The following is a 27,173-nucleotide window of genomic DNA, read 5'->3' on the forward strand; positions in this document are numbered from 1 at the left end:
TATGCCGAACTGTCTAGGCAAGCGAAAGAATACGAAAGTACTATCGCGACAGCATGATAGCTACTATCGGGTTATGTACATGTTCATGTGACAGTCACTATCATGATAGCAACTATCGCGAAAACTACCACCGTCAAAATTACGCTTTAGTTAGCACGGATGATACTACGCCGAAAGCGCTCTGCTAAGCAAATTGTAATAAACATTTTGCTACGAATATATCTTGTTTCATTATTTCATACAACTCTTTACCTTGACAGTTTGACCCCTCTATCAAATTAATTATGCGCCGCCACTGCATTTTGACATTTATTTACTTATAGTTACGTCATCATTCCTATCGCACACTGCGAACGCGCGAACCGCGAAGCCCCACAGTATCGATAGTTTGAATTCTCTGTGTTTATGCGCATGCTTGACGCATGACGCAAGCGGCTTAGCGTAGCGTAGCGGTTCAGCGGATAGCGGTGTCGGGTGTTGTGTTGTGTGCGTGAATATTGTGCTCGCTCGTACTTTTTGGCCCTAGTAGAGTAATTTTCATAAAATTTTTCAAAAGAAATCCATTTAGAGGGTTATTATGAGTACCCCAGTGAAAAAAGTTCCCATCCATTTACAGGTAAGAGTCGTTTTCTTTTATATTAAGTGAGAATAATCCGATATTGCATAAGTGCCGGGCTATAAAATAGGATATCCTAAATTATACTATAAATTAAGATTGCTGGCTCTTATATTATGATGTACTGTTTGTTTTTTCCTTTGTGATTTCTATATTCCCTCTGTAATTCTAAGCAATTAATTGATGTATTTTATATCAGAATTTCAGTATAATTTTTATGAGAAGGAACACATATTTAAGTACATATATTAACTGCATGTAGTTCATTATTTTATTAAATCTATATTTTCATAATAATAGACATCCAATATTTAAATCCCTAAAGATCTATAATCTAGCATATTTAATTATACATTCCATTGGACACTCCTAATCACTCATGTAATAAACAAAATAATTTGACTATAAAGCAAAAGGGTTTGGAAATTTCTTCTTTTTGTTGCTACTTGAAAGTTAATTTCCAAAATACATTGAAATTTTGTTATATTAATAATATCCCATAGGTAGTCAAATTTATAAAAATCTTCCTCAAGTTTTCATTGAGAGTTTTTAATTTCATTGCAATAATGTTTTATTAACATTTGTTAAATTTTCCTAGAATTGAATGTGTTAAGAACATATTAAATTAAAGAAAATAAACCTCTCGTAAATCATATTTTATCTAGAATATAACATTAACTTAAATGATGGTGTTGACAAAGTACAATCAATATGCAAAAAATCAAATACAATGTGCCTTATTTTAATCATTATTTAACTGCAACAGTAACAGCTTCTAAACAGGAAATAGCATAACTTTATACTTATAGCATATAAATCCAAAATGATATAGTTGCCTCCACTGATAATTTATTTTGCAGTTTATTTGCCTCTGAAAGAGGGACCTTCCATGATAAAAGAAACCTCAAAATAGATTATTGGTGGAGGGAACTATATTTTATATTAGGACTCTGGGCCTTTATATTATTATATACTGCTTGGTGTTCATGGGATCACCATGTTTATTGACTCTAATTTATTCTTTTATTAAATCTACATTACAATACTGGTAATGACTGATAGTAATAAGGAAAACATCTTTTAAATAATTTGAAAAATACAGAGTAATTTGCATAGAATCTTTCAAAAGACATCTATTCAGAAGATTATTATGAAGACTTCAGTAAAAAAAGTTCCTTTACAGGTAAGATTTTATAAGAAAAAGATTAATAATTTATTGTTTACAGTAAAAACACCAGAAATGGTAATTACATGTAATGATTCAAAACAGCAATAACTGCACTAAACATTTAAACTAAATCAACCATAGCCTAAATTGGTAACTGTTAACAATAATATAAGTTTTATAAATTTGTGACCCAAATTGCAGCATTATTTTTTTTTTTTTTTTGGAGGTTATAGGTATTGAAAATATATTTTTTTATATTGCATACTGACAATATTCTATTTATTGTTGATAGGCTGAATAGATTTATTATTGTATTTAACTTTAAAAATCTTATGATAACTTTAGGGACATTAACATATATATTTATATTTTAAGTTATATATATTTTACATTATAAGTAAATCAGGGTCTTTAAATCTGAATCTTTATAATGATTCTATCCAACAAACCACTTAACACAAAAATCTTGAGCATGCTTTAAAATGAAATGTAAGAGAAGATATTTTTTTTTCTGATATAGAGACCTCTTAGAAAACTTTTTTGTCCCTTTTCAATGATGTCTATATGTGAGTTAGCTCATGGCATTAAAATCTGTGCAACACATTCTAGATGTGGGCGGAGGTATGTTAGAGCTTGTTTTCAGCTCAACGGACATGCTGTTTCTCACAATAAACCAAAAGAATTGCTGTGAGTTGTATTGACAATTTTAATAAAATGCTGACTGAACCTCAAATCACTCTGAAATACAACTGCCAGGTCCTTGATTTCACTTAAATGTTTTATGTCTAACCTGTTGATGCTATAAATTTATTTATTTATTTATTTGTTTGTTACATGTATCAACAGCTAGAAGCCACTTATTAGCCACTAACTTAAGATACCATAAAATGTACTTATGAAATAAATAGTAAAAGAAATGCAAAAAAAATACACAATACAGATGCAGAAAATACCTACACCAATAAAATACCTAACCTAGTTCAGTTCTGTTTCAATTTAATTAGTATTATTGTTCTAAACTGATTCAAACTAGCTGAATCAATGTCATTGTCGGAAGCATACAGGTTACAATATTCAGAAAGTTTAGAAATACGAGAGCTTTTTTAAAGATTGGTTTGTAAATTAGCCATATAAAATATCTTGGATGGACCGAGTTCATCCTGTTTAAAATAAAGGTAAGTCACTAAGAATCCCAGGGCAGTCTACTTTGTTTTTCAGTATTAGAAAAAAAAGTTACAAAAATATTTTAATTCTTCTTTTACTCAGACAGTCTATCAAAAATACCTAACAGAGGATCATTACCCCAGGCTCTCGGGGGATATATACCAAATTTCTTGAAATACAATCATGCACTTCAAAAACCTTCTTTTAATCGCTTCCATGAGGTCCATCCATCACCGAAGGTGACCATTTATATATTATAATATGTAGTTTCCCTTTAGTCACATACAATTTGGGGTTTGCCTCTGGTTTGTCTGGGTAGCAAAGACCGCCTTGGACAAATTGCAGGCTTGGAAGAAACATCTGAAATTGTTGGCAAGTAATAATCCTTTTTCATTTTTAATATTGCAAACCAAACCATTGGTAGCAGCCAAAAAGAAGAGTGGTCCAAGATTGGAGCCCTGTGGAACACCAGCAGTACTTTTAAAGGCACATGGCTTGAAACCTTCAATTTTGACATACTGGAACCTACAACTGAGATATGACTGAATTAGGCTAGTAATATATGAAGATACATCTAAGTCTGATAAAGATTCTAAATTGTACATTGTCTCAGTCTATTAAATGCTTTCTCAATATCTGTATAGATAACATCAACCTGGGATTTTCCATTGAGAGCTTCAATGAATAAATAAACTAAAATAATGTTATTTTTCATTAAGATAGTCTATAATCAAAAATGTTTTAGGCATTTACAAAAATCTTGTTCTCAATAAAGCAAGAGTAAACACACTCTATGACATGTTGTAACAGATAACAATGTTGAGGAGTTTTTGTTGTTTTAAAAAAGTTCAAACAAAAAATAATCAAATTTTCAAAGACAGTCGGGGTAAGAGTTGAACAAAATAAAAAGGAGTGGACATAAGATACTGCACCCTGAGGAACTTGAGGTACTTTCCCAATCTTTACCATTAATACCTATCCAATTATGATCTCAGAAATTTAAAGGTGATATTTCCAATGCAACTAGCTAATGTAGAAGCCAGTCAAGTCCCTAGTCAATCTTATGGCTTTTTCACAGTCTAGGTATATAACATGCATTTGTGCTTTATTACATTTAATTTTCTGGCTAAAAATGTATGGAGCAAAAAATTAAGATAATTAAATTCTCTATAATTTATGTTATACTGGGACCACAGTTATACAACCAACAAGGGGCAAACATAAAAAGTCAAAAAAATGAGATGGCAAAAAAATTATCTTACAACAAATTCACAAATATTGTGAAACTCTAAAACTACAAAGGAAAAATACTAAGAAGCAAATTATTGTGGCTAGTTTATTCCTGTTGATTTTAAAGCTTCTGTCCTGAATGGGAGAATTTAATGTTCTTAAATTTTGTTTTACAAATCTTTCTGTATGACTTATGGTTTAGCCAAAAAAATTAAATTCTGAATCAGCAAAGGCAAGAGATATACATTTTTGTAGACATTCAATATTTAAATCAATCAAGATCCAAACCAAAACTGGTTTGGAATTGGATCCCTTTTAGGTGGGGTTTGTTTGTTATTACTAATTTTCTAAGCAAATTTTCACTATTTTTATGAAACAATAAAAATATCATAAAAAAAAGTTTTATGATTTTAAAGTTGAAAAGTAATATATCCTTAGATGATGAGATGATTGGAAACAAATAAAAAACATAAATAGCATTTTGATACAAATCTTAAAAAAAGAATACAAAATTAATTTTTTTTACTTCTTGGACACTCTGTATTAAGTTTTGCATTTTTGGATTGATATCCACTATACATTATTCTATATTACCTATTGTATATTCTGTCCCTTATACAATAATTCATTTACTAATACATTTCAATTTTTTTAATAAATAAATCAATATGAACTAATATATTTTAGGATAACAGATTAATTTTTAACTCTGTTAATTTGAAAACTAAAAGAGACAATCTTAGGAGGAAAAATGACATACTTAGGAATTTAAATAGGAGTTGGCATTTTTGATAATATATTAAATGTTGTACCTGACATGTTGAATCTTCTCTAGGTAGAGCCAGTAAGCAATATAAACAAATTTTCGCAATTTACTTGCTTTTTATACTACCCTATGTATTTTTTTTTAAATCTCATAAATACATTGTAAAATATGGTAAAATAAATAAAATTATATAGATGGAGGAAAAAGTGAGGTATCTTTACTCTAGGAATGTGTGTAACAGATTTAATACTTGTGTGCAGCTAGGTATACACGATAATATTTTAATGTATGAGTATTTACATTCATTAAAATGTATTTTTTTTATTTTGTTAAGTGACAGTGGAAGACCAGACTCTGCCTTTGGGTGGAAATCTGAATCTGTTAATTTTTTATCTGCTAGCATATTTTGTATCTTTTTTTATCTACCTATTTTTTTGACAAATAAACAACATTTATTATTATTCATTGTTGAAAAATTATTTTAAATTCACATAAATATTTCACATCTTGATTAATAAGGTCCTATTTTCTTAATATAGATGTTACTTGTTAATAAATGGACTATAAATATAAGATGTTTCATCTCTAAAATATTTGTAGTGGTTGTATTTGTAGAAATGTTGCATTCATTATTGATTCTGATGTGAATAAAATGGTGTTAAGTGCCTCTAAGTGTAAAAGGATATTGATTCAATTAAAAGTGTTTATTGATTATAATCTGATTGAATAAATCAATCTAAAAGATATTTTATAAACAAATAGAGACGTTAGACTTTTAACACTAAACATAATTCAATCTTGCCTATCATCATAAGTTAACAAATATTTAAAGATGCATTTGAGCCTGATTATGCTCATAATACTGGATTTTTATATTACTTTTCAAATGTTTACACATATTTATCTTATGGTAGTGTTATTTTGACCCTGGTTTTTTAATATTCACAAATCAAAATATTTGATTATAGGTTCTTCAGCCTACACTTTATGTAACAAAATGCATTAACTTTCCGATACGTTGTTTATGTATTATGTAACTAATAAATATTGATTAAAGAATAAATATGTTGAATTATTTCTGAGATAATTTGAGAGCCCCTGATTACCACACCAGAACTGACTGAAAGGACATTACATTTGGGTATAAGCAGGTGTTGTAGGTATGGCAGATGTCTATATACATGTTTGGTTCTTCCATAATTACATAATACATAATTTATTTCATAAATTATAGAAACATTTGACTTTTATATTTTTTACACCCATAAAAGAATAAAAGTGCTTAACCTAATTGGTTGTTACCATACTTGGTATATTAATGGTTTTTTTTATAGACTTTTGGTACTTATCTTTAGTTTTGTATTCAAATATATTTTTTACCAATAACTTCTTTTTACTTTTAACCAGTGTACCTGGATTTAAGCATATAGGTTTATTTATACTTTTAAAGGTGATAGTGTTCATTGTAAATTATATTAAAGTATGAAAAAAATGGATATAGTTAAGTTTAATATTGATTACTTAAGGCATATAGGCATTAAAAACAAAGTCGTCATATATGGCAATATCTTCATAAACATTACACAAGCTCATCACAGATTCTAAGCATGTAAAGAAAGCTGGTGGCCAATATTCCAGAACTGGAAAAATGAAATTCAACCAGCCTCTATTTTAAATTCTCTGGAAGAGGATATTAAATGAGGAGTGTCTTTTCAATATGCCTACCTTTCTTATACCTCTTGACTAATTCTAATATATTTTCTCAAAACAATATGTTAAAGATTAAATTGATTTTTCTATTTTATATTGATAGGCCAGCAAGCTAAAAATAGCCACTTTTAAACATTCTTCTGACCTCTATCACATTTACCGTTCCTAAAATAGCAATTGAATCCCTAAAAATAGTTTGAACCCTAATCTAAAATGCATGGCGTGTTTATTGATAATACTACTATGCTGTTAATAATAGCCAGTAATACTATATTCCATTCTAGTTCATGTTGTGTCCCTTTCTTTCAGTAAAATAAAAATAGATGAAACTGTTTTCACTGAAATGAATGTTGATGGTTAATAATTTTTAATTGATTTTTTTTTGCGAGATGTGGGGGGCAACAGGTTTCCTAGATTTCAGTTGGATCTAGAAAACTAGTTTAATATTCGATTGCATTTTGGTTCTTCCTAGCAAATAAATGTATTCTATTTTTAACTAACTACCAGGCAAACATGCTTGCATAATTTTTTTAATAAGGAAATACTATTTGGACACTGACTTGTATATAATGTTTAATGCATAGTCCGTTCTTCATAGAATATGTATGATTATACTCTAAACAATTATATTCTTAAAAACGCAATAGGATATCCGCAATATAATTCTTTAAGCGCAATCAAAATAGGCTTTAGGATATTGCATTTCAATCACCTACTTTATATGCATATATTGTTCGATGCGCAGTTTTAAATTGGGTTTCCTCCTGTTTATAACCTTTAAAAATACTGCAAACTTGGGAGTAAATTATTCGAATTCGTATTTTTTCTGTAGTCATATCGAAAGACTTGAAAATTATCGTCCAGTTTCCCTACATTTTGAATCTTATAAATTCTTGAAAAGATAGTTTTTGAGCAGAATTTTTGTCGTCATGTGGAATACTAACACATGTCAACACGGTTTCTCTAAGGAAATAAGCATTGGCCTTTCCATCATGCAAATTTTACAAAAGCTGTATACAAATTTAGAGCATTCACTTTTAAAATGCAACCATATGGTCTTAGAGGCTTGGTTGACCTTTCATTAGAGTTAAAATTTAATAATAGATCTCACGTTGTTGAACAGCAACCTTGTTTATTTATAAAGTTGTTTCTTAAAAGCAACTGCGTTTAAATAAAACAGAAAGCTGTATACATTAATTTCACACCACAAACATCACAGATTTATAGAAATGTCTTGATAAGAATCTATGAAGAAAGGAAACTTGCTCAAGTGAGTAAGTAAAGTAAAGTAAGTAAAGAGTCAATTGAATAAGTTATTAGCTTATTCAATTGACTCTTAAGATTAAAGTAAAAGTATAAAGGCTAACTTGAATATTAGAATAATCCAGAGTTCGGTACTGGGACCACTACAATAACTTACGACACTACATATACTAACGATATGTGACAAATTTAAAACATGCGGGTCCAAAATCAAAATACTTTAATTTGATATGATGATGATACAGCATTTTTTTTATTTGCTAGTGACTCTGAAGAACTTGAAGGTTTGGTTAATCAGGACTTAATCATATACTACAACTGGTTTTGTAGTAATAGATTTTCAATAAACTTAACTAAAACTATATGTATATGGTAATAATGCAACAAAATAAACCAAATTGTGAACTGAATGTATACCTGAATCAGAAAAAATTAAAAGAAGTGACCGAATATAAATATGTATATGGGACTGGCATTACAAAATAATCAAGGTTGAAACTGGCATGTTCATAATATTAAGAAAACTGCTCCTCTTATTGGTACCAGGAAAAGGTGTATCCCGTACATTTTAAATTTATTCAAATAAAAATGCGAAAGACTTAATAAATAATTTAACAACTTTTTAAGATGCACTTCATGTAAATAACACATTTCTTTAACGATTTCTCCCAAACGGTAAATTTTCGACAAAATCGTAAGAGACACTTTTTTTAAATTGGTTAATAACAAAGGCAACAAGGTTTTGTTTGTAGAAAAGCCCAGTAATTTTCGAAGTTATTCTTTGCGTAGAATCAATTTTGGGTTCAAAGTTCCTCATCACGCCATGATTCGTGGATATTTGAGGTTATGTATGCACTGGAAAATTGGGGTTTGTAAGTACATTTGAGGTTAAGTATAGGAAGTCTTGATTTCCTTTAAGTTTTCTTGGTTTTTCATGGGTTGGAGTTAATTTTTTTGGAATGATTTAATATCTTTTAAGTTTTCTTGATTGTACTTGAATGTTTGAGGATTTCAAACAGTTTTTTCAATTTTAATTATAGTTGATGGTTCCTTTTTTTTTAATAATACACGAAGTAAATTTTTTAAAAAATACCTCGATCTGAAAAAAAATTAGCATTTCTTTGGATTCTTTGTTTTATTTGAATTTGCTTGATCGTCTTGGTGTTTTTTGGATTTTCTTTGGTTTTAAGAATATTCGATATTAGGAACCTAAAAGAAACAAGAAAATCCAAGACTCTAATTCAATTTCTTTTTCTTCGTTTTCTTTAAATATTCTTGGATTTTTTTACAATTATTTGAGAACGGATCTAATCTGAAATGAAAAAGTTCCCAAAAATCCAGAAAATCGCCAGAAACCCTAAAGAAACCAGTGAAAAACTCAAGTAAACTCCAAATTTTTTTTTCATTTGTATCATTTAGTACCTCGTTTCCTGTTCAAAAAAAGTTATTAAGAGGTATGTGTTCAATTTATGTTATTATGAAATCTAAACCCCGCATACTGTAACATGAGCACCCACATTGAATCTGTAACCTCTGTAAGCGAGTTTGTCGCTTATTTTTCTTAAAATAATTTAATTTCAAACTACGGGTGAGATAACTTTCTATCCCCTAATCCACCCCTACCCACTTTACCCCTGGAAATCACCCCTATCAAACCACAAGCGGGCTCACCTACGCATCTAATCCCCTTGAAAGAGCAAGATGGGTTAGGTGTAGGTGGTTAGGTGGGTTAGCCCGATAGTGGCTTGGATTTCCGTTATTTTATAACAAATAAGTTATTTATTCGGTATTCGCAGGGTTGATGACTACCTGGGTTTGGGTAAGGTTGTCTAGGGGCTACATGTTTAGATGAGTTAGCTTGCTGTTTGAAATTGAGTTATTTCGAAAAAATAAATGACAAGCTTATCTACGGATGCAATGTGGATGCTCATGCTATGAATAACGTATCCAGTGTTCAGATTCCACTTAATCACAATAATAATGACAATCAATAAAAACATAAAGAGCAAAAAAAGGTCTCTTTTTATTAGCTTATTTTAAAAAGTAAGACGAGTACTAATTGATACAATGTGCGAAAAAGGCCAAAAAAATGTTTTGCATGCAAGACATAATCTCAAATATCCCTAAATCCTGATGTTATGGGCCAGTTTAGACGCTGGATTTGGATTCTACCCAAAAAATTACTGCTAACAATTATGAGCCCAATATTTGAAGATTATTTATACAAAATCATAATTAGTCATAGGTACACCACTGGTGTCTAAAAAATTCTGAATATCCTGTACCAAAACTCAATTCAATGTTCAAATCGTCTCTAAAAATGTTTTAAAAACTAAAAATCAATAACACCCTGTATCTTTAAACCAAACATTTTAGTGCTCAGGTATTATGAATTTTTCTATTTAAACTTAGTCCAGGAATACCCCATTCAATTTATTCAAATCACCAGCTAGTAAAACCATGCAAAACGAAACTTGTGATCATAATAAGATCATAAGAGATGCAGTCAATAAAAGATCCCTTTTATTTTATTTTAATTTATGTCTCTTTAACTCACACTTTTTTTAATGTCTCCAAAGGTTTGTAAGTGTTAAAATGCCTATAAGTAAATTATTTGATTACACATTTTGCTTTATTTCTCATGGATTCAACACAATTTATTTCGATTAGTCTCAAGCACTAACACATTTTTCCTGTTTTTAGAAAATGTTTATTGTAGTTTGTATTGTAGGCCGAGTATACGCAAGTGCAAATAAACATCCACTTTATGCTGCTTATTGAGGTTAACGTTGTGGCTAACGGATTCTATATTTGTTATTGGTGAAGATCAATTGTTTTTGGTCGATTAATTTCAAGCTTGTTTTAAAACCTTTTACTTTACCGCTGTATTTTTTAGAAAAACAGTTTTATTTTATGAATATCTTGATTTTATCAATTTTTAGTTTTTTTAAGCCATCTAATCGATTGCCAAATTGCTTAAGACTAACTCCTGTTCCTAACGATTTAAATAGGGTGCTGTGGAATGAATGAACATTCCTTCAAAAATTATTAATTCATCATCACTGTAACTCATGTGTGCAACAACGCTTACTGCTCTCTCTGAAGGGCAAATATAGAGTGAACTAATACCTCCTGGAAGTGTGGCGTAAGTGGATATGGAAAACAAAGAATGATTATCAATAATATCTGAAATGAAAAGATTTTAATCAGGTTGTGTAATACATTTTTTGAGTCCAACAGAGGTCAGATTTCAGATTAGATGTATTCCCAAAAGCCTGACCTTTCCGGGATTGTCTTTAAGGAGATTCGTTAAGTTAAATATAACTCTCATTAATTTTTATTTCGGTATAGCCAGAAATCATTACAAAACATTACAAGTTTTTCCTCTAAACCCACTTTATGCAAGGTTACAGCAGTATCATCAGCAAAATGACAAAGTTAAATATCTTGTGCTATCAAAAATATAAAATAACATATTTCGTAATTATTGAATAATATACTATAATTATTTAATAATTCTTAATTATCATTATACAATAGCTCTGTGTGGTATCTGTTTTTTTTAATTCAAGGTGTCTGCAAAGAAATTTTATAAAAATCGATAATTATCGTTTATCGAAGAAGTGTTTATTAATTATTAAAATACGCTCTTTGAGTATTTATTTCTTAAAAATAATGTCGTCCAAATGTTTACCCTCGCGTTCATAACGTACATTTAATCTAACGATAAAATTTCTAATGAAGGCATGCTCCGTGACGGCTCCCATTCCGTGGCGAATATTTTGTTTCAACTGTGCCAGGAAAGTTGATTTATTAATGTAGACTTTATATTTAAGGAAACCCCACAGGAAAAAGGACATAAGTCACGACTGCATAGGGGTCAATTTATATCACCTCTTCTCGAATTTACCTGGAAACATTTCACGAACCTGGGGCGGAGAGGCATTAGATGTGTGTGACGTTGCTCCATCCTGCTGGAACTGTGTTCTTTGGTTATAGTCAGGAAATCAATCCTGTAATTGAGACAACAAAAACTTATCTAACATCATCACATCGCACGCTCTGAATTTACCGTAAGAGCTCTTTTTATTTTAAAAAAAGTGTGGATCAATAATTCCTCGAGTTGACCATAGAGTAACTTTTGGCAAATGAAGGGGTTTCTGATGCTTAATTCGGGATTGGTCGCACTCCAGTAGCTACAGTTCTAATTGTTTACATATCGATTAAGATAGAAATAATCTTTATCCGAGAATAAGATCGTAGTAAACGTTTATACGTAGTACGTAACTTAGTAAACGCTCAATTACTTGGTTTACGAACTAGCTTCTGAACGGCATCCTGGCGTTTTAATTCTTGCACTAGTTGAATTTTATAGGAGTGCAGCTTTAGGTCTTTGTGCAAAATGAAGAGGTCGGGATCATCACGAACAAACTGATTAATCCGTTCCACGTTCTCGTCCATTCTCAATAATGGTCGTCCGATTTTTGGTTTATCTACTTGCTTCTTCAATCGGTCTCTTCAAACTTGTTCACCCAGTTCCGAATGAGAGAAATTCTTAGTAGCAGCATTAGTGTGACGTATCGTCAACAGTGCAGAAATTTCTTCGCGCAATAGTGGCAAAATTACCATTTTGGTAAAATTAGTTCACACACTACGTGTGGTTCGAAACGCTCTATAGCACCTAACTTCCCAGGCTACCCATTGACATATCGTTGTGCCCCTCGATGCGTTGCGCTCACACAGTAAACTAAACAAATATAAAATTTCTTTTGAGACACCTTGTATATTATATGGTTCTAAACTACATACAAGGGCTACAAGGTGCTTTTGTACGAGGGTGAATCAAATATGAACCGGACTTTGGTTTTAGTAATTTTATTGGTACAGTAAATAAAAGTTTGAACACATGTTATTTTTCTACATAATCTCCTCTCTTATTTACGCATTTTTCCCACCGGATCGGAAGTTTTTTAATTCCTTCATCAAAGAATGAAGCTGGTCGTGTCAGTAACCAATTGCGCACAAACGTTTCCACACCTTCGTCGTCGTCAAAGTGATAACCTCCCAATTCTTCTTTTAGTGGCCCAAACATGTGGTAGTCACATGGTGACAAATCGGGACTGTAAGGCGGGTGTTCAAATCGTGCCAAAAGCCTTTCACACACGGCAAGACGGTTTGCTTTCTGATCTTCCGTCAAAAGGCGAGGAACCCATCTTGCACACACTTTGCGGTAACCCAAATTTTCTGAAATGATTGATTGAGCACTTCCGTATGATATTTCGACGTGTGCAGCAATTTCCCACAATGTAAGGCGGCGGTCACCTTCAATCAGCTCACGGATCGCACGAATGTTCGCCTCATTGATGCTTGTCCTGGGTCGGCGTGCATGGCTCTCGTTTTCCACTACCTCTCGGCCATCGGAAAATTTTTTGTGCCAGTCGTAGACTTGAGTCCTTGATAAGGTTTCATTACCGAACTGTGCAGTTAGTCGACGCAAAATTTCGGAAGGTTTTACGCCCTCACGCGACAAAAATTTTATAATAACGCGTTGCGCAACAGACGTGTGTACCTCTTGTTCAGACATGATGCTACTAACAGCTCATCTACTCCGGTGCGCCAAACCGACTGACTCCCCTCCTCTTGACATCCCTATCTAGCATATATCAGGACGTCGCGCCACTCGCTTCACCTATGGCGCGCTAAACAGAAAAGTCCGGTTCATATTTGATTCACCCTCGTAACTCCCATTAGTAAAAATAAGTAATTAAATAAAGATTTAATCAATAATTTATAAATAAGAATCAATATGATTAACCCGTTTTGGATTTTGGTCTATTATAATTCCCAAGTACTTAGTTTTTCTTACTTAACAGATTTCCTCCTTTCTCACATAATATAGAACAATTTTATCTAAAAGTGGTCAATTTGTTTTTCTTAACGAAAAGGCCTTTGTTTGCTTTTTCAATATTTATGGTGATTTTGAGTATATATCCATTATATAATCCTAAGTTTATATATGCCTTCTTTATGCCATGTTTTACAATAAAAAATAAGTGCAGTCCCATCAGCAAATAACTGACTATATGACCTGGCAATGGAAGCTTAAGAAGGGTCAAGGTAAAATTTAAAGAGAATAGGTTAGGTCCTAATAATATTCCTTGACGTATTTCTATTGACACAAATGAGGGATCAGAGTGAGATAGAGGCTTGCTTATTTTAATTACCTGTTCTATGATATCAAAATAACTCCAAAAAGGTTTAATACCACTGATACCACTTCTGATGCCATTATTTTCATGAGGTACAGTATCAAATGCCGGTGCCAGGTCAATAAAGAATTTTGTATTTTTTTTCCATCTCTTTTGGTTTTATAGATGCCTCGCACTGAAGAAGCCAATAAGTAGAAACACGAGTGGGCCACTTTTTTTTTCCGCTTTCCGTCTTACGGAGTACCCCAACAAATCTACCCTCTAATCATTTTACTCTCTGTGCTGATTTTCTTTATTTTTTGGCGTTGAGATAACTATGCATAATGATTTCATTTAAGTTAACGACAATTAGAAACACTGGCTTTTTGAACCATTTGTAAAATTTTGACTTCTGTCTAGAGTGATGGTATTTTTAATGTTTTTTGCGGGATTTAAAGTAAGCTTAAAACTTGTCGATAAATTAGTTTCATGCTACTTCTACATTTTCTGCTTTTAAAATGTCTGTATATATTACTGATATAAATAAAAAATAGAAGAGATCCTAGAATGAAATCTTGGCTGGGATTCTAAAATCACGACTCGATCTCGATACTATCACGACTTCGAATTCGATCGCGACTCAGTCGTGACGAGAAGGGTGATTCTAAATTTCACTCGTTGGCTAAACTCGTTTTATTCGATTTGATTTAGGTCTCTTGGTATAAATTTGTTATTTTCCCTTATATTTGACAGATGGAAACGTCATTTGTGTTTTCTATTGATAAGTATATTTTTTATGTATATTCCTATTGATAACACTAAGAATTTTCGTTTATTTTGTTAATTTTTTCGCCTCCGAGTTTTTTTATTTAAATATATGCCTATATTATTTCTTTATTAATTAAAAAATCTCGTTTAAAACCACCAGTACCCATTGGGAAATAATAATTGAATTCATGGAAAATCACAAAAACTTATTGTGTTCATCCACTTTTGGTTTTAATATGGCAACATGGGTACAATCAATAGGACCTGTAACACCAGGGAAATTGGGTCTCTCCATAAATGTTAATTTATTAATTTGTCTCTAATCTCTTTTCTAATATTTGGAAAATTAATGAATCGGTCAACAGGGTGATTGTGAATAATTTCAGTAATTTTATGGATCCAACGACTTGCAGTAGTTTCGCAAATTCCAAATTTAAAATCTTGTCCAATGCTTCTTTGGTAACAATTTGTGGCATAAAATCTTAACATACTAAAACTGCCCATTCAATGGTAATTCTACTTCTTCTGCCTCTATTATTAACAGAAGGTTGTGGAAAATAGGGTCGAATTAGATCTATTAGTTGTTGTGTTTAAGAAAGCTTCTTGATTTACTAATGAAAACCTAGTATGACTATTGGTAAACAATCAATGAAACAAATACGTTTAAAAAAGGATGCTTACACATTATGCACGTATTAAATAAGGAAGAAGCTATATCGTCTGGTGCATACGATATACCCAAGTGTGTCGTCGATAAATCGTTAAAAATTAGGCAATCCGCAAGCCACTCACGATTACAAATTTTATTTAGAATCAGTCATATCGAGTAATCGTGTCGAATCGTAATTTTAGAATCCCAGTACTTGTTGCTGTCCGTGATTCAGCCCAGTCTGACAAGTGACTATAGGCTCTTTCCTAAAAGGATGCAAAAACTTTGTTTATTCAAGAAAATCCCATGTGACACTTAAGAATTTCAGACAAGTCGATTTTTTCCTATTTTTATTAATTTAGTAAAATTGGATTTCTTAGAACATTAAAAGGCCTTTCAATGTTGCTTTTCTTGATATGGTATATGTAGCAATTTTTACTTGGACTTGGCTAACCTTTCTAAATATAAAATTCGATTCAACTTCTAAATCAGAAAGAAAATCTAATAGCTGGGATGACTATGTAGGGCCATCTTGTGTGAAGGAGAGTTACGTTTAGGATTACGCAGAAGATTTTATATTCATGAATATATGATTACCCCGTTTTTTAATGGCATCATGCTTTGATGTAAAAATAGCTTGGTTTTTGAGACTGCGCTGTTAAAGTTCAAGAAGTATGGCCTCCGAAGTTCTGTCAGTTCAGGGTTTAGGTCCTATCTTGAAAATCAATCAGTGGTGCATTGTGGTAGATCGTCTACATTGATAATATAGTGTGTAACTGTGGTGGTCCTCTGGGGTCCGTTTTGTATCATATTCTATTTCTTTTGTATATTAATGACCTTGTTCATCTTAAAATTTCTGGGTAGTTCACTTTTGCAGATGCTACTTCATTATTCTGGTAAGACAGAAATGTTGTGGAAGTAAAACATTTTTTAATGGAAGACGTAAAGGTCATTACGGAAAGGTTTGATGATAATCGGCTTTCTTTGAACCTAAGCAAAACTCATGTTTGTTGGTGTCACGTATGATTTAACAGGTTTACATTTAGCCTGGCATAAAAATGACTAAGTTCCTTTTTTGGGATTAGTTTTTGATGGACAGTTACGTTTTGAAAATCATATTAGCATGGATGAGTTGTATCAGGTTGCTCTTGGCTAACGTCAGCTGTTATGCAGTTCTTTATGCATATTTTTTAATTTGTACAAAATTGTATTTAATGAATTTCTTCACGTTTATCAATATTTTTTTTTACGTTTCTGCGATTTGAACTTTCATTTTTTGGTAGAGCATGAATAAGATTAATTTTTATATTAAGAGTTTGCTGTCTTTTTGTAAATTATTTTAACTTTACTGTGTTTATTATTTATTTTGTCTATTGCTTTGTTATGATTAATATCACTGCAGGCCAAGAAGGTGTAATCTGCAAAGAGAGTTTAAAGATAGAAGAGGTGACAAGATATTGCTCTGTGGTAGTCCCATACTATTACTTACTTCAGTAGATAGCTCACTATTTGTTTTCTGATTTTTAAATAGCAAGACACTATTCACAGATACTAATACTACCATAATATTTTCATCTTTGCAGTAAAATTTCTTGATCTAAAGGCTTCTATAGAGATCATCATAATTAAATAGTGTAAATAGTGTTATTATTCATCCTTCGTTAGGTCCGTTATGGGTGTTGGTTACTCGTTGAAATGCCACTTTTTTACAATTGTGAAAGGCTGGTGTTACCACAAATTAAAAAAATTGCACCTAATGGAGTTTGAATGAAAAACAAAACAACAATGAGTGTATTTAGTTAGTGAGTTGATTGACTTTAGATTATTCAATCAACTAATTAGCTTGACTGAATTTCCTGTGCCTTTTTTTAAATTGTAATCACCATTGTTAATATTTTAAGTATCTGGAACCACGGTAAGGTAAAGTTAGGTAATATTGTTCATATTTTTAAATATTTTTTCTTAATCATTTTTGATTAAAAAGAAGGACAAACTTAGAAAGTCATGAAACTGTTGGCAAGTTAATAAAAAATATCAAAATGATGCCCGATTCTCGTTTTCCCTTATTTATAGTATTATGCCTCATGTAAAGGTTTTTTTTTACTTTCTTACTATTGCTGAAATAATGGATAGAAAACCACTATAGCAGCTTATCTCGTTCACTGCTCGACATAAGCATCTCTTAACTGAAACCATTAACTTGGGTATCTTAAATCCAGTTTGAAGATCACTTCAAATTGTCCGTTCACCGACCGGCGGTCGTTTCCTGTGTCCGTGTGCATTTTTTTCTGTGGCTCAATGCCACTTACACTAACATAGACCACTAAATGATTCGTTGTGTTATTCTCATTTTATTGATAGTTTTTTATGTTAATGTAAGAATTTCCGAGTCGGTATTGACCGAGAAAACGCGCTGGTCAAACACCTTTCGTTTAAGACACATCGGTATATCAGATCTGAACACATGTCTCAGGTTGCCAAAGGTAACTTAAGTCAGTCCTATTCTTTCGATAAGTTTGAATTGATGAATTTCGCAAATCTTATTTATCTCTTCCTATTCGGATAAAACACGAAATATCTTAATAACGGTTAATTTTAGCGAGTTCTAACAAGAGTACATTTTTTACCTGAAAATTGTTTCCTTTACAAAAAAATGAATAAAAACCACAGTAAAAAGATGCCCATTTTCGAGTTTCTCATACCAAAAAAAACCCTACGTACCAATTTCCTCCTAAAGAGCTAAAATCAGCTGTTGTCATACCTCTTCATAAAAAGGGGGGACACAGCAGAAGTGAGTAACTATAGGCCTGTTGCTCTCCTCTCTGTATTCTCAAAGATCTTTGAAAAATCTTTTAAAAGAAGACTTATTGCGTTTTTAGATTGCTTTGCTATACAGTCATGTCATCAGTTTGGATTCAGGTCTGGACTCTCTACTTCAGATGCTATAATATCTCTTTATATAAATATATTGAATAATTTTGAATTGAAATTAAAATCTGTTGGTATCTTTTTTGATCTTACTAAAGCATTTGATACCATTAATCATGCTTTACTATTAACTAAAATCTTTCATTATGGTATAAGAGATCCGGTTTATAAATGGCTTGAATCATATTTGACAGGTAGAACCCAGGCTGTTAGATTAAAAGTTAGTGGTCAGGTGACTATATCTGATTGGGCAACTGTCGTCACTGGGGTTCCACAGGTTAGTATTGTTGGGCCCATTTTGTTTTTACTTTTTATTAATGGCTTGCCTCTCCTAATTAATGACAGCTACATAACACTTTTTGCCGACGATACATTAGCAGTTGTCTCGGGTACTGACTATCAGTCTATCCACTAAAAAGCCACCAAGTGTATAGCTGATATTGCAGGGTGGTGCTAGAAAAATGGTTTTTGTTTGAATAGTTTCAAAACTTATTTCATTGTTTTCACTCCGATTTGAGCTCTTCAGGACCGGAGCTTACTCCTTAGAGAGCAGTCATCAAGTAGCCTCATCCAACAACACTACGCCAAGTTCTTGGGAATTGTAATTGATAGACATCTACCGTGGGATCCTCAGGTGGAATCTGTGTGCAATAGATTGTCCCGCAGCAATTATGCCATCTTCCAACTTCGAGGCTATGTGGATGCATATACACTTAAAAGCTTTTATTATGCCTCAGTGTATTCCACTCTATCCTATGCCTTATTAGGTTGAGGTAATTCCTCCAGTATTGGGAGAGTGTTAATAAATCAAAAGCGTATTGTACGTACGATGTTTAGACTTTCCTTCAGAGAAACTTGCCATGGTACTTTTAAAAAAGAAAAAATCCTAACTATAATTAACATCTATATCTTGGAGTGCGCATGTCAAGTACATACAAATCTTTCAAACCACATCACGTCATTTCTTAATTTTTATAAAACTCGAAATGCAGATAAAGAAAGCTCTTAGGACCATGTTAGCTGACTGTCCTTTTTACTCGTTGACAGAGTTCTTTAACTGTAGATTTATTGACTAAATTGAGTTAAATTTGTTTCCTTTCATATCTTTGTAATTGTATACAATTTTTATTAGCATTGTAGTTTTTATTTACAATTCCTATACATTGTTATGTCGATGAATAAATGATTTGATTTGATTTGAATTTTCAAAGTGGTCTGTCGCAAAATGTTAAAAAAATGCAGTAAAATCGATTTTTATTTTTTTATATTTAACAACCTATAAGTATAAAACGAAGCAACTTTGGACTAAGGTAAGTTGCTTTAAATCGGCTTATTTTGACCTCAGGAATGTCCTAGGATTTTGTACAGATCTTTTACAGTATATTCCATCAGAGTTGTGAAAGGTTTGGGAGAAATTGTGACTGCCTTTTTGATTTTGAACCAATCTGTTTCGGGATGTATTTTTTACCTTTGCTGTTGCCTGATGTATCTCCTAACATGGAAATGTATCGATGGTCTATAGAGAGTTTGCAAGAGACTTAAACAACTCATAGTGATTTATGGAGTCGAATGACTTTTCAAACTAGTAAAAATAAGTATGCGTAATAAAGGGCTTGTTGTATTCTATACTTTTTTCTATTAGTGATTGGTTTATCACCTGGAGATAAAATCACTAATTTACACAATAATCACCTGGTCTTCTGGAACCGGAGTTGTTTTATATTCGGTTAGGAAGCCTGTATGTTTTCTTTGATTTCTTGACCTGTAGTAGGATCAAGTTTATTAGTAAGCCGTGCGGCAACGATTTTCCTAAATAATTTCTGTAGATATGTCAACAGACTTATCGATCTGTAGTTGTGTATGTCTGTGATCCTGTCTTTCCTGTGCCTAACAACCGTAACCTTATTCCATATTTGTGAGGTTTTTCCTTCATTTAGGTATTTATTATTGCAAGAGTTTGGTTTTTGCCTTGAGTCACTCACCTGCTCTTAGTTTGATGGCTTCTACAATACCTCTTCGCTTGTATTTCTGAATTTCTGACGACTTTGGGACCTCTTCTTTTGTTATCGCTGACATTTCCTCCAATCCTTGCTTTAGTATGTGAGGTATATTTTCTGATGCTTCTACTTGACTCTGGTTTCTGTATAGTTTGGTCCTCTACAGTCCTCTACAACGTTGAATATTTATCCTCTGTTGCTTGTTATTTGTTTAGTTTCTATTAGTTAATCTGTTGTGTAGTACTCTCATGCTTTTATTCTCTTCTATAACTCTATTTATTACTGTAGTTTCGGATGTCAATCCTTACGGCTTTTACTATATCTTTATTCAGATATCTTAGTGATAGCAAAATTATTTCTTATTCATGTTTATAATTTTTCAGATATTCATACCAATTTTAATTTTTTTAAATACGAACGTATACTTTTTTCATTTTTGAAAAGAAATGTTTATTACCTTTAAAATGATTTACGACTCAATACGTTTCGTACAAAAATATTTATCATATATATATATATATACTTTTTATTTATCATTATCAGGATTTTTAAGTAGGGACACACATTTCAAATAACAAGTTTGGATATTTTACATTTACTTCTGCCATATTATTGGCGGTAATTTGAACTGCCAAATTAAAAATCTAAAAAGCTCAAAATTTGGTAAAATTACGTATTCAATTTTTTAGAGAAAAAAAATGTAATTAAAGGAATTATCATTGTTTTTAAGTTATTAATACATTTTTATATTTTCCTACATTTTCCCCTGTATATCGAAAACAAATAAAAATTTGGCAACTCTGTTAAAGCAACTTGTTGACTACAAAAATATGCAACTTTTTTCTAGTGTAGGCAACATTGTGTCTCATATTTTTTCTCAGGTAGCCATAATGGTATCTCTTAAATGGACATTTTGTATGCAGTAAAAAATACAATTTTATCATTTCTTTTGGGCAGGACTTGGATGTTGTGGGACTAGCATTTTCTAGTAGTTATGTTACTCCAATTAATGCCTTCTTATTTCAATTCATAATAACCTGTATAAAACAGTTTCTGTAATAAATTAAATAAAACTTTAACGGTAACATCATTAACGTTCACGGTTTATTTATACGCATTATTATTATTAATTTTTTTTTTGGATTCTGGGGAAAATGACTTTGGGGATGAATTTTAATTTAACATAATGCTTTTAGGTTAATGGACCATACATTTTCCGTTACAACAGGGGGATCTGCTTACTATTAATTAAGTCTTATTTGGATGCTCTTTGGCAGTACATAAGGGGGGAGGAAGATAATAAAAGGTGTTTTTTTTAGAGGCAGAGAACTTTCATTTGGCAACACTGTTTTTTATGACAGCCGACCTGACAGTTCTGGGTTATTTTTAGATTAGTTTGGTTTGGCAATTCATCATGAACAGACTCACGCCGGAGCAACGTTTCCAAATTGTTCAAATTTATTTTGAAAGACATAGTTCTATTCGAGAAACACATCGGGCATTACGTGAGTTTTATGGTGCTCATAATCGTCCTTCAGAGAGATTAATTCGAGAAACTGTTGATCGTTTTCGCAGTACTTTTACTCTAGTCGACAATACGCATCCCGTAAGACGCCGTATAGTGCGCACGCAACAAGCGATAGCTGCTGTGCAGCATAGTGTTGATAATGATCCAAATGTGTCAATTCGTCGTCGTTCTCAACAAGTGAACTTATGTCCATCCACTTTATGGCAAATTTTGCGCAAAGATCTCGGATTGCGAGCATATAAAATTCAACTTGTCCAGGAGTTGAAACCCCAGGATCATCTTTTGCGCCGTAAATTACCTGAATGGGCGGAAGGAAAGATTGCTGTTGATCCACGATTTCATATGAAAATTTTGTTCAGTGATGAAGCACACTTTTGGTTAAATGGCTATGTAAACAAGCAGAATTGCCGAATTTGGGGGGGATGAGAATCCACGAGCTATTGGCGAAAAACCATTACATCCAGAAAAACTAACCATTTGGTGCGCTTTATGGGCCGATGGAATCATTGGTCTTTATGTCTTCAGAAATGTTGATGGTCAGAACGTTACAGTAAACGCTGAGCGATACAGAAACATGATAACCAACTTTTTTGTGCCTCAATTGGAAGTCGTTGCAGGCGTTGCAGAAATGTGGTTTCAGCAGAACGGTGCCACGTGCCATACAGTGCGCCAAACAATTAATTTACTGCAAGAGACATTCGAGCAACGAATAATTTCAAGGAATGGACCTGTAAACTGGCCAGCTCGTTCGTGCGACTTGACGCCATTAGATTATTTTCTTTGGGGCTATGTTAAGTCGCATGTCTACGCTGATAAACCCGAAACACTTGAGCACTTGGATGCCAACATACGACGCGTGATTGCCGAAATACAGCCTGCAGTACTGGAAAGAGTGTGTGAAAATTGGACCTCAAGATTACGCCACGTACGCGCCAGCCGTGGGGGTCACATGCTCGAAATCATTTTTAAATATTAATGCCAAAAAAAATTCTTTTAATATAAAAGCAAATTCGTTCATATCAATAAAATATTTTGTGTTTAATTTCAATTTAAAGTTCTCCGCCTCTAAAAAAAACACTTTTTACTATTATAAATTCCAATTTTAAGTTAGTTTGTTGCGACCAAGAATCACGGGTTTTTAGTCTTATCATTATTCAATATTCTATGGTTCAATTTTCTTATGACGCATAAATTGTTGCATCTCACATGAATGAGGCCTCTGGAATTTTCAAAACTACGCCGGTCACTTCATATTAATGACGAAAGTTTACTGGCACAAATAAATATCTGGCTGACTTCAGCGAGTTCACAAGTCCGTAATTCTGAAAAACCAAGGCTAGAATTAGCATTGCCGTGGAACTATGGGCAGTTTGTTTGCTGGCAACATCTCTGATGCATTGATGCCAAATGCTTATGTAGAAATGGCAAAAAAAAATTATAATAACATAAAAATATCTCACTTATTTTGACAGGCACAAAACAATACTACTGTTCCTCTTTAATCAAATATGATAAGATACTTATAAAGAAGTCAATATTCAAAGTTAAATGAATGCAGATAACGTATATTAAAGAAAAAGGCAACAACATCGCAACGCCGCTCGATTGCATTATTGATTTCACCGACACAAGATATCATTACCAGTGACGTCGTCAAAAAATATGTATATGATAAATATTTATTACTAATAGATTATGCTTTAAGTTATACGCAATATTACTATTTATGATACTTATGTTTTTTAACGTACTTCATTAGAGTAAAGGTACCTAACTAATAAAAAGCATTTTTATGGAAATTAAGTATTTTATAATTATTATAGATTTCTTATCCTCTATTCTACATTTATGATGACGGTTCTCCTTTGATGTTATGACAGTATCAGTACTTACTTGTGAAAAGATCGGCTTGAATCGCCTTTTTCCACGATGTGGCACAAGTTTTTACCATCGTTCAACAGTTCACAAAAACACTCAAATGAGACCTTTTTTTTCAACCAAAAACTAGAGAAAAAACACAGAACTTCACATTTATGCCGAATGTAAACACAAAACCTTTAGACAAGATTAAGATTGAGATTAAGAAGATGTTATTTTTGCACTTAGAATAAGAAATATTTCATTATCATTATCAGAACACCAATAAGTTAAATTGATATTATTATATGTGTTTAATATATAGCGGAAAATTTCCTCTTTTGAAAATGTGTGTAAAGTTGACAACAGAGAATGGAGGTGACTTGATAACAGAGGTGAATATGTTTGTAAACAAGACATCCACCTTATTCCTGAGCACATGTTGAACTCAAACAAAGTTGTTGTTTACTAATTCTAGTGTTTCAATATTCTAAGATACAAAGACTCTATTGCGGCTTCGGGTAAAGGCAAATTCATACCTGGCAATTCATAATGATTAATCACTGCAGTGCCTCTTAAACAAATCATTCGATTGTTTTATTGCGGTTCAAGAGTAGCCAGTTTATAGCATTCATACAGCACCATTCTTCAGCACGAGTATGGCACTACCATTCAATTCTTTGTAACGTTTCGACAGACAGCTTCCAAATTTATTACTAACAATGTTAAACCCCTCTTTTTTAATTTTAAAGGGTAAACATGGAAGCTATGTCTTTAGTGGGGTGCGCTTAATCCCTAAAGTCTTAAATCGTATGCAGTAGCATGAGCGATAAATCCTATTTAAAATGCAATGGTTTTTATTACACTGCTGGTATATAATACATAGATTGATGATGAATAAAAAGGCGATCAGTACTAGTAATTTGTTAATATTAAATTTACTACTATAATATATACTTTTTAAGAGCCCTGTAATTATTTCCTCTACTGTTGGTGTGGGATTTTTAGCTAGTAGTTTGTATTCAACTTTATTCAAAACTTCTTCAAACTTGTAGTTTTCTACATCCTTTATAATTGTTGCGTTACCCTTGTCCGCTGATAGCAGCCTGATGTTGGTGTCCCTTTTTTAGATCCTTGAGTGCAGTCTGTTCCTGCCTAGAGGTATTCGTTTTTGGTATTTTCCAGAGTCCTTTTTTTCATAGCGAAATCCGTCCGCTTCTGCCTAAGGTAAGCGATAATATCTAGGACCAATGGCTTCAATGAGCAAAATTAAGCCCTTTGCCTAATACCTTTTACTCGTTTTTTTCGTTCAGGAAGATTGGCTGGTGTTTGAGTTTCAAAAGTCGCCTCATCTTTTGACAAGTTTAGTCAATCTTGGTAAAGATTGGTTCATAGTCTTCATCTAAAATAAGTTCTTTGATTTCCTGGCACCGTTGTTCACAGTCATCTGCCAACTGTGCCTACACACACCTTTAGTATATAAGCCTGTAGAGTAGTTATTGTTGTTAGCTTATACTTGATAACGGGTGAAGATACTTCCTAACCGAAACGCCGTGCTTTTAAATGAAGACAATGGAAGTTCGAAAATTAGATTTTAGTACTTTACCAATGTCTACCACTTTCAAAAACACAATTCATAATGCTGAACATTCTTTTAAAACAACTTGACCACATGACGTCACTACCTGAAGGTATTTGTATCCATGTGTGCCCTGATTTAAATTTTGATTGTAAATTATTAACTTAAGCTATGGCATCTTTAAAGCACATAGCAGAGATTGACCAAAATTTAATACTTACAATGTACATTTCTGCGAGTGTTTTAAAAAAGCGTAAACCTAATTAGCTATACTTTCACTAAAATAGGCCGCTGTTCTACTCCGTTAACTAACAATTAACTTATTCAACGAGATCATAAGAATAATGAACGTGGGATAATTTTCAGTTATTTTTTAAATAATTTAAGGAGTAAAAACTTTGTGATTTGCGGTTGTCTGTTACTTATGATTTTAGTAATAATAAGTGAGGATTCATTAAATTAATTTTTAAAAATAATATTGAAAATTTGGTGTTAAAACGAGTGAACAATAGTATCAAATCAATCAAAAGTCTTGGAGTAATAAATAATAATACATAAACGAATACTCGGCGATCCAGAGTCTTGAGCTTTTAGAATATCAATACTGATCATAGCAAGTGTTGATCCTGTAGAAAAATTCTGTAAAACTACTCTGCTCCTTTAGTAAAACGAGTTTTGTTTTCATTAAGATATTTACTTTGTAGGGCATTTTGGGTAAATCTCTCAGACAATTAAAACAATAAATTTTCGTCAGAATGGTTTATTTAAAATTAAATGAGAGATATATATATAAAGCGGATGACAAATTAAAGTAGGTATAACAACTTGCGGACCGAATAGACGGTTTTAAAATTATTTCAACTACCAACTATAGCGAAATACAAAGAACAACTAAACTCAATATTTCCAATTAAAACGGTCGAGACGGTCTTCTTTCAAAGCTCAGCGGGGATGTTGACGCCTTGGCATTTTCCGCGAACACCGATAAGCACATAACCATAACAACTCTAAGAAAAACATTCGGACTTCATAATTTAAATCGTTGTTGCCAAATTGCCTACAAATCGGCCAAACTGACAATAAGCCGTCCCGGCTTACTCAAAATTAAAAAAAACTAAATCTACTCAAAAAAAATATAACTAAAATAACTTTACTAGAATCTAAGAATGTAAGCTTCTCAATTATTATGGAATAATTATTAACAGATATATGGTTTCATGTTATCGGGTGCAACCACCCCGTTATAAGGAAGTTGAGTAACTTGAAAGCCTTCAACATCTTCAATCACATATCTGTCACAATCCAATATTTTCTTAACTATATAAGGCCCTTTAAATTTTGGAATAAATTTTTTATTGACCCCCGCAGTAGTATCAACATTCTTAATCATTACGTAATCCCCCACATCATATACTGAAGCTTCTTTACGCTTTTTGTTATAACTAGTCTCGTTACACTTTTGCACTTTCACTATGTTTTGATATGCTTCTTCCCGAATTTGCTCTAAATTCCGCACTTTCTCACAGTTATCCTCTAAAATTAATTTAATACAATCATTTGTTTTACCTAATTGATCGATTCCAAATAACAATCGACTTGGTGTATTATTTGTCGCTCGAGATACCGTGTTGTTACAGGCAAACTCAACCTTGTCTAAGACACGGTCCCAATTTTCTGGCAATTCACATAATTTCGCGATCATTGGGATTATGGTTTTATTGAACCTCTCAACCTGGCCGTTCGCGCGCGGCGTACCTACAGC

At 32.3% G+C, this 27,173-nt stretch overlaps 1 protein-coding gene across 2 annotated transcripts in view; it reads left to right on the forward strand.

Moving 5' to 3' along the window:
- Window positions 1-446: 446 nt before the first annotated feature.
- LOC126748208 (dihydropyrimidinase) overlaps window positions 447-27,173 on the forward strand; it is a 67,538-nt gene continuing 40,811 nt past the window's right edge. Inside the window, exon 1 of one of the 2 annotated variants that reach the window (XM_050457284.1) lies at window positions 447-616. In XM_050457284.1, the coding sequence (XP_050313241.1) occupies window positions 578-616 (39 nt within the window). In that variant the 5' untranslated portion in view covers window positions 447-577. The remainder of the gene's footprint in view (window positions 617-27,173) is intronic. The other variant, XM_050457283.1, reaches the window with a different exon arrangement.

Source organism: Anthonomus grandis, chromosome 22 (genome assembly GCF_022605725.1).
Source record: "Anthonomus grandis grandis chromosome 22, icAntGran1.3, whole genome shotgun sequence".
NCBI lineage: Eukaryota > Metazoa > Arthropoda > Insecta > Coleoptera > Curculionidae > Anthonomus > Anthonomus grandis.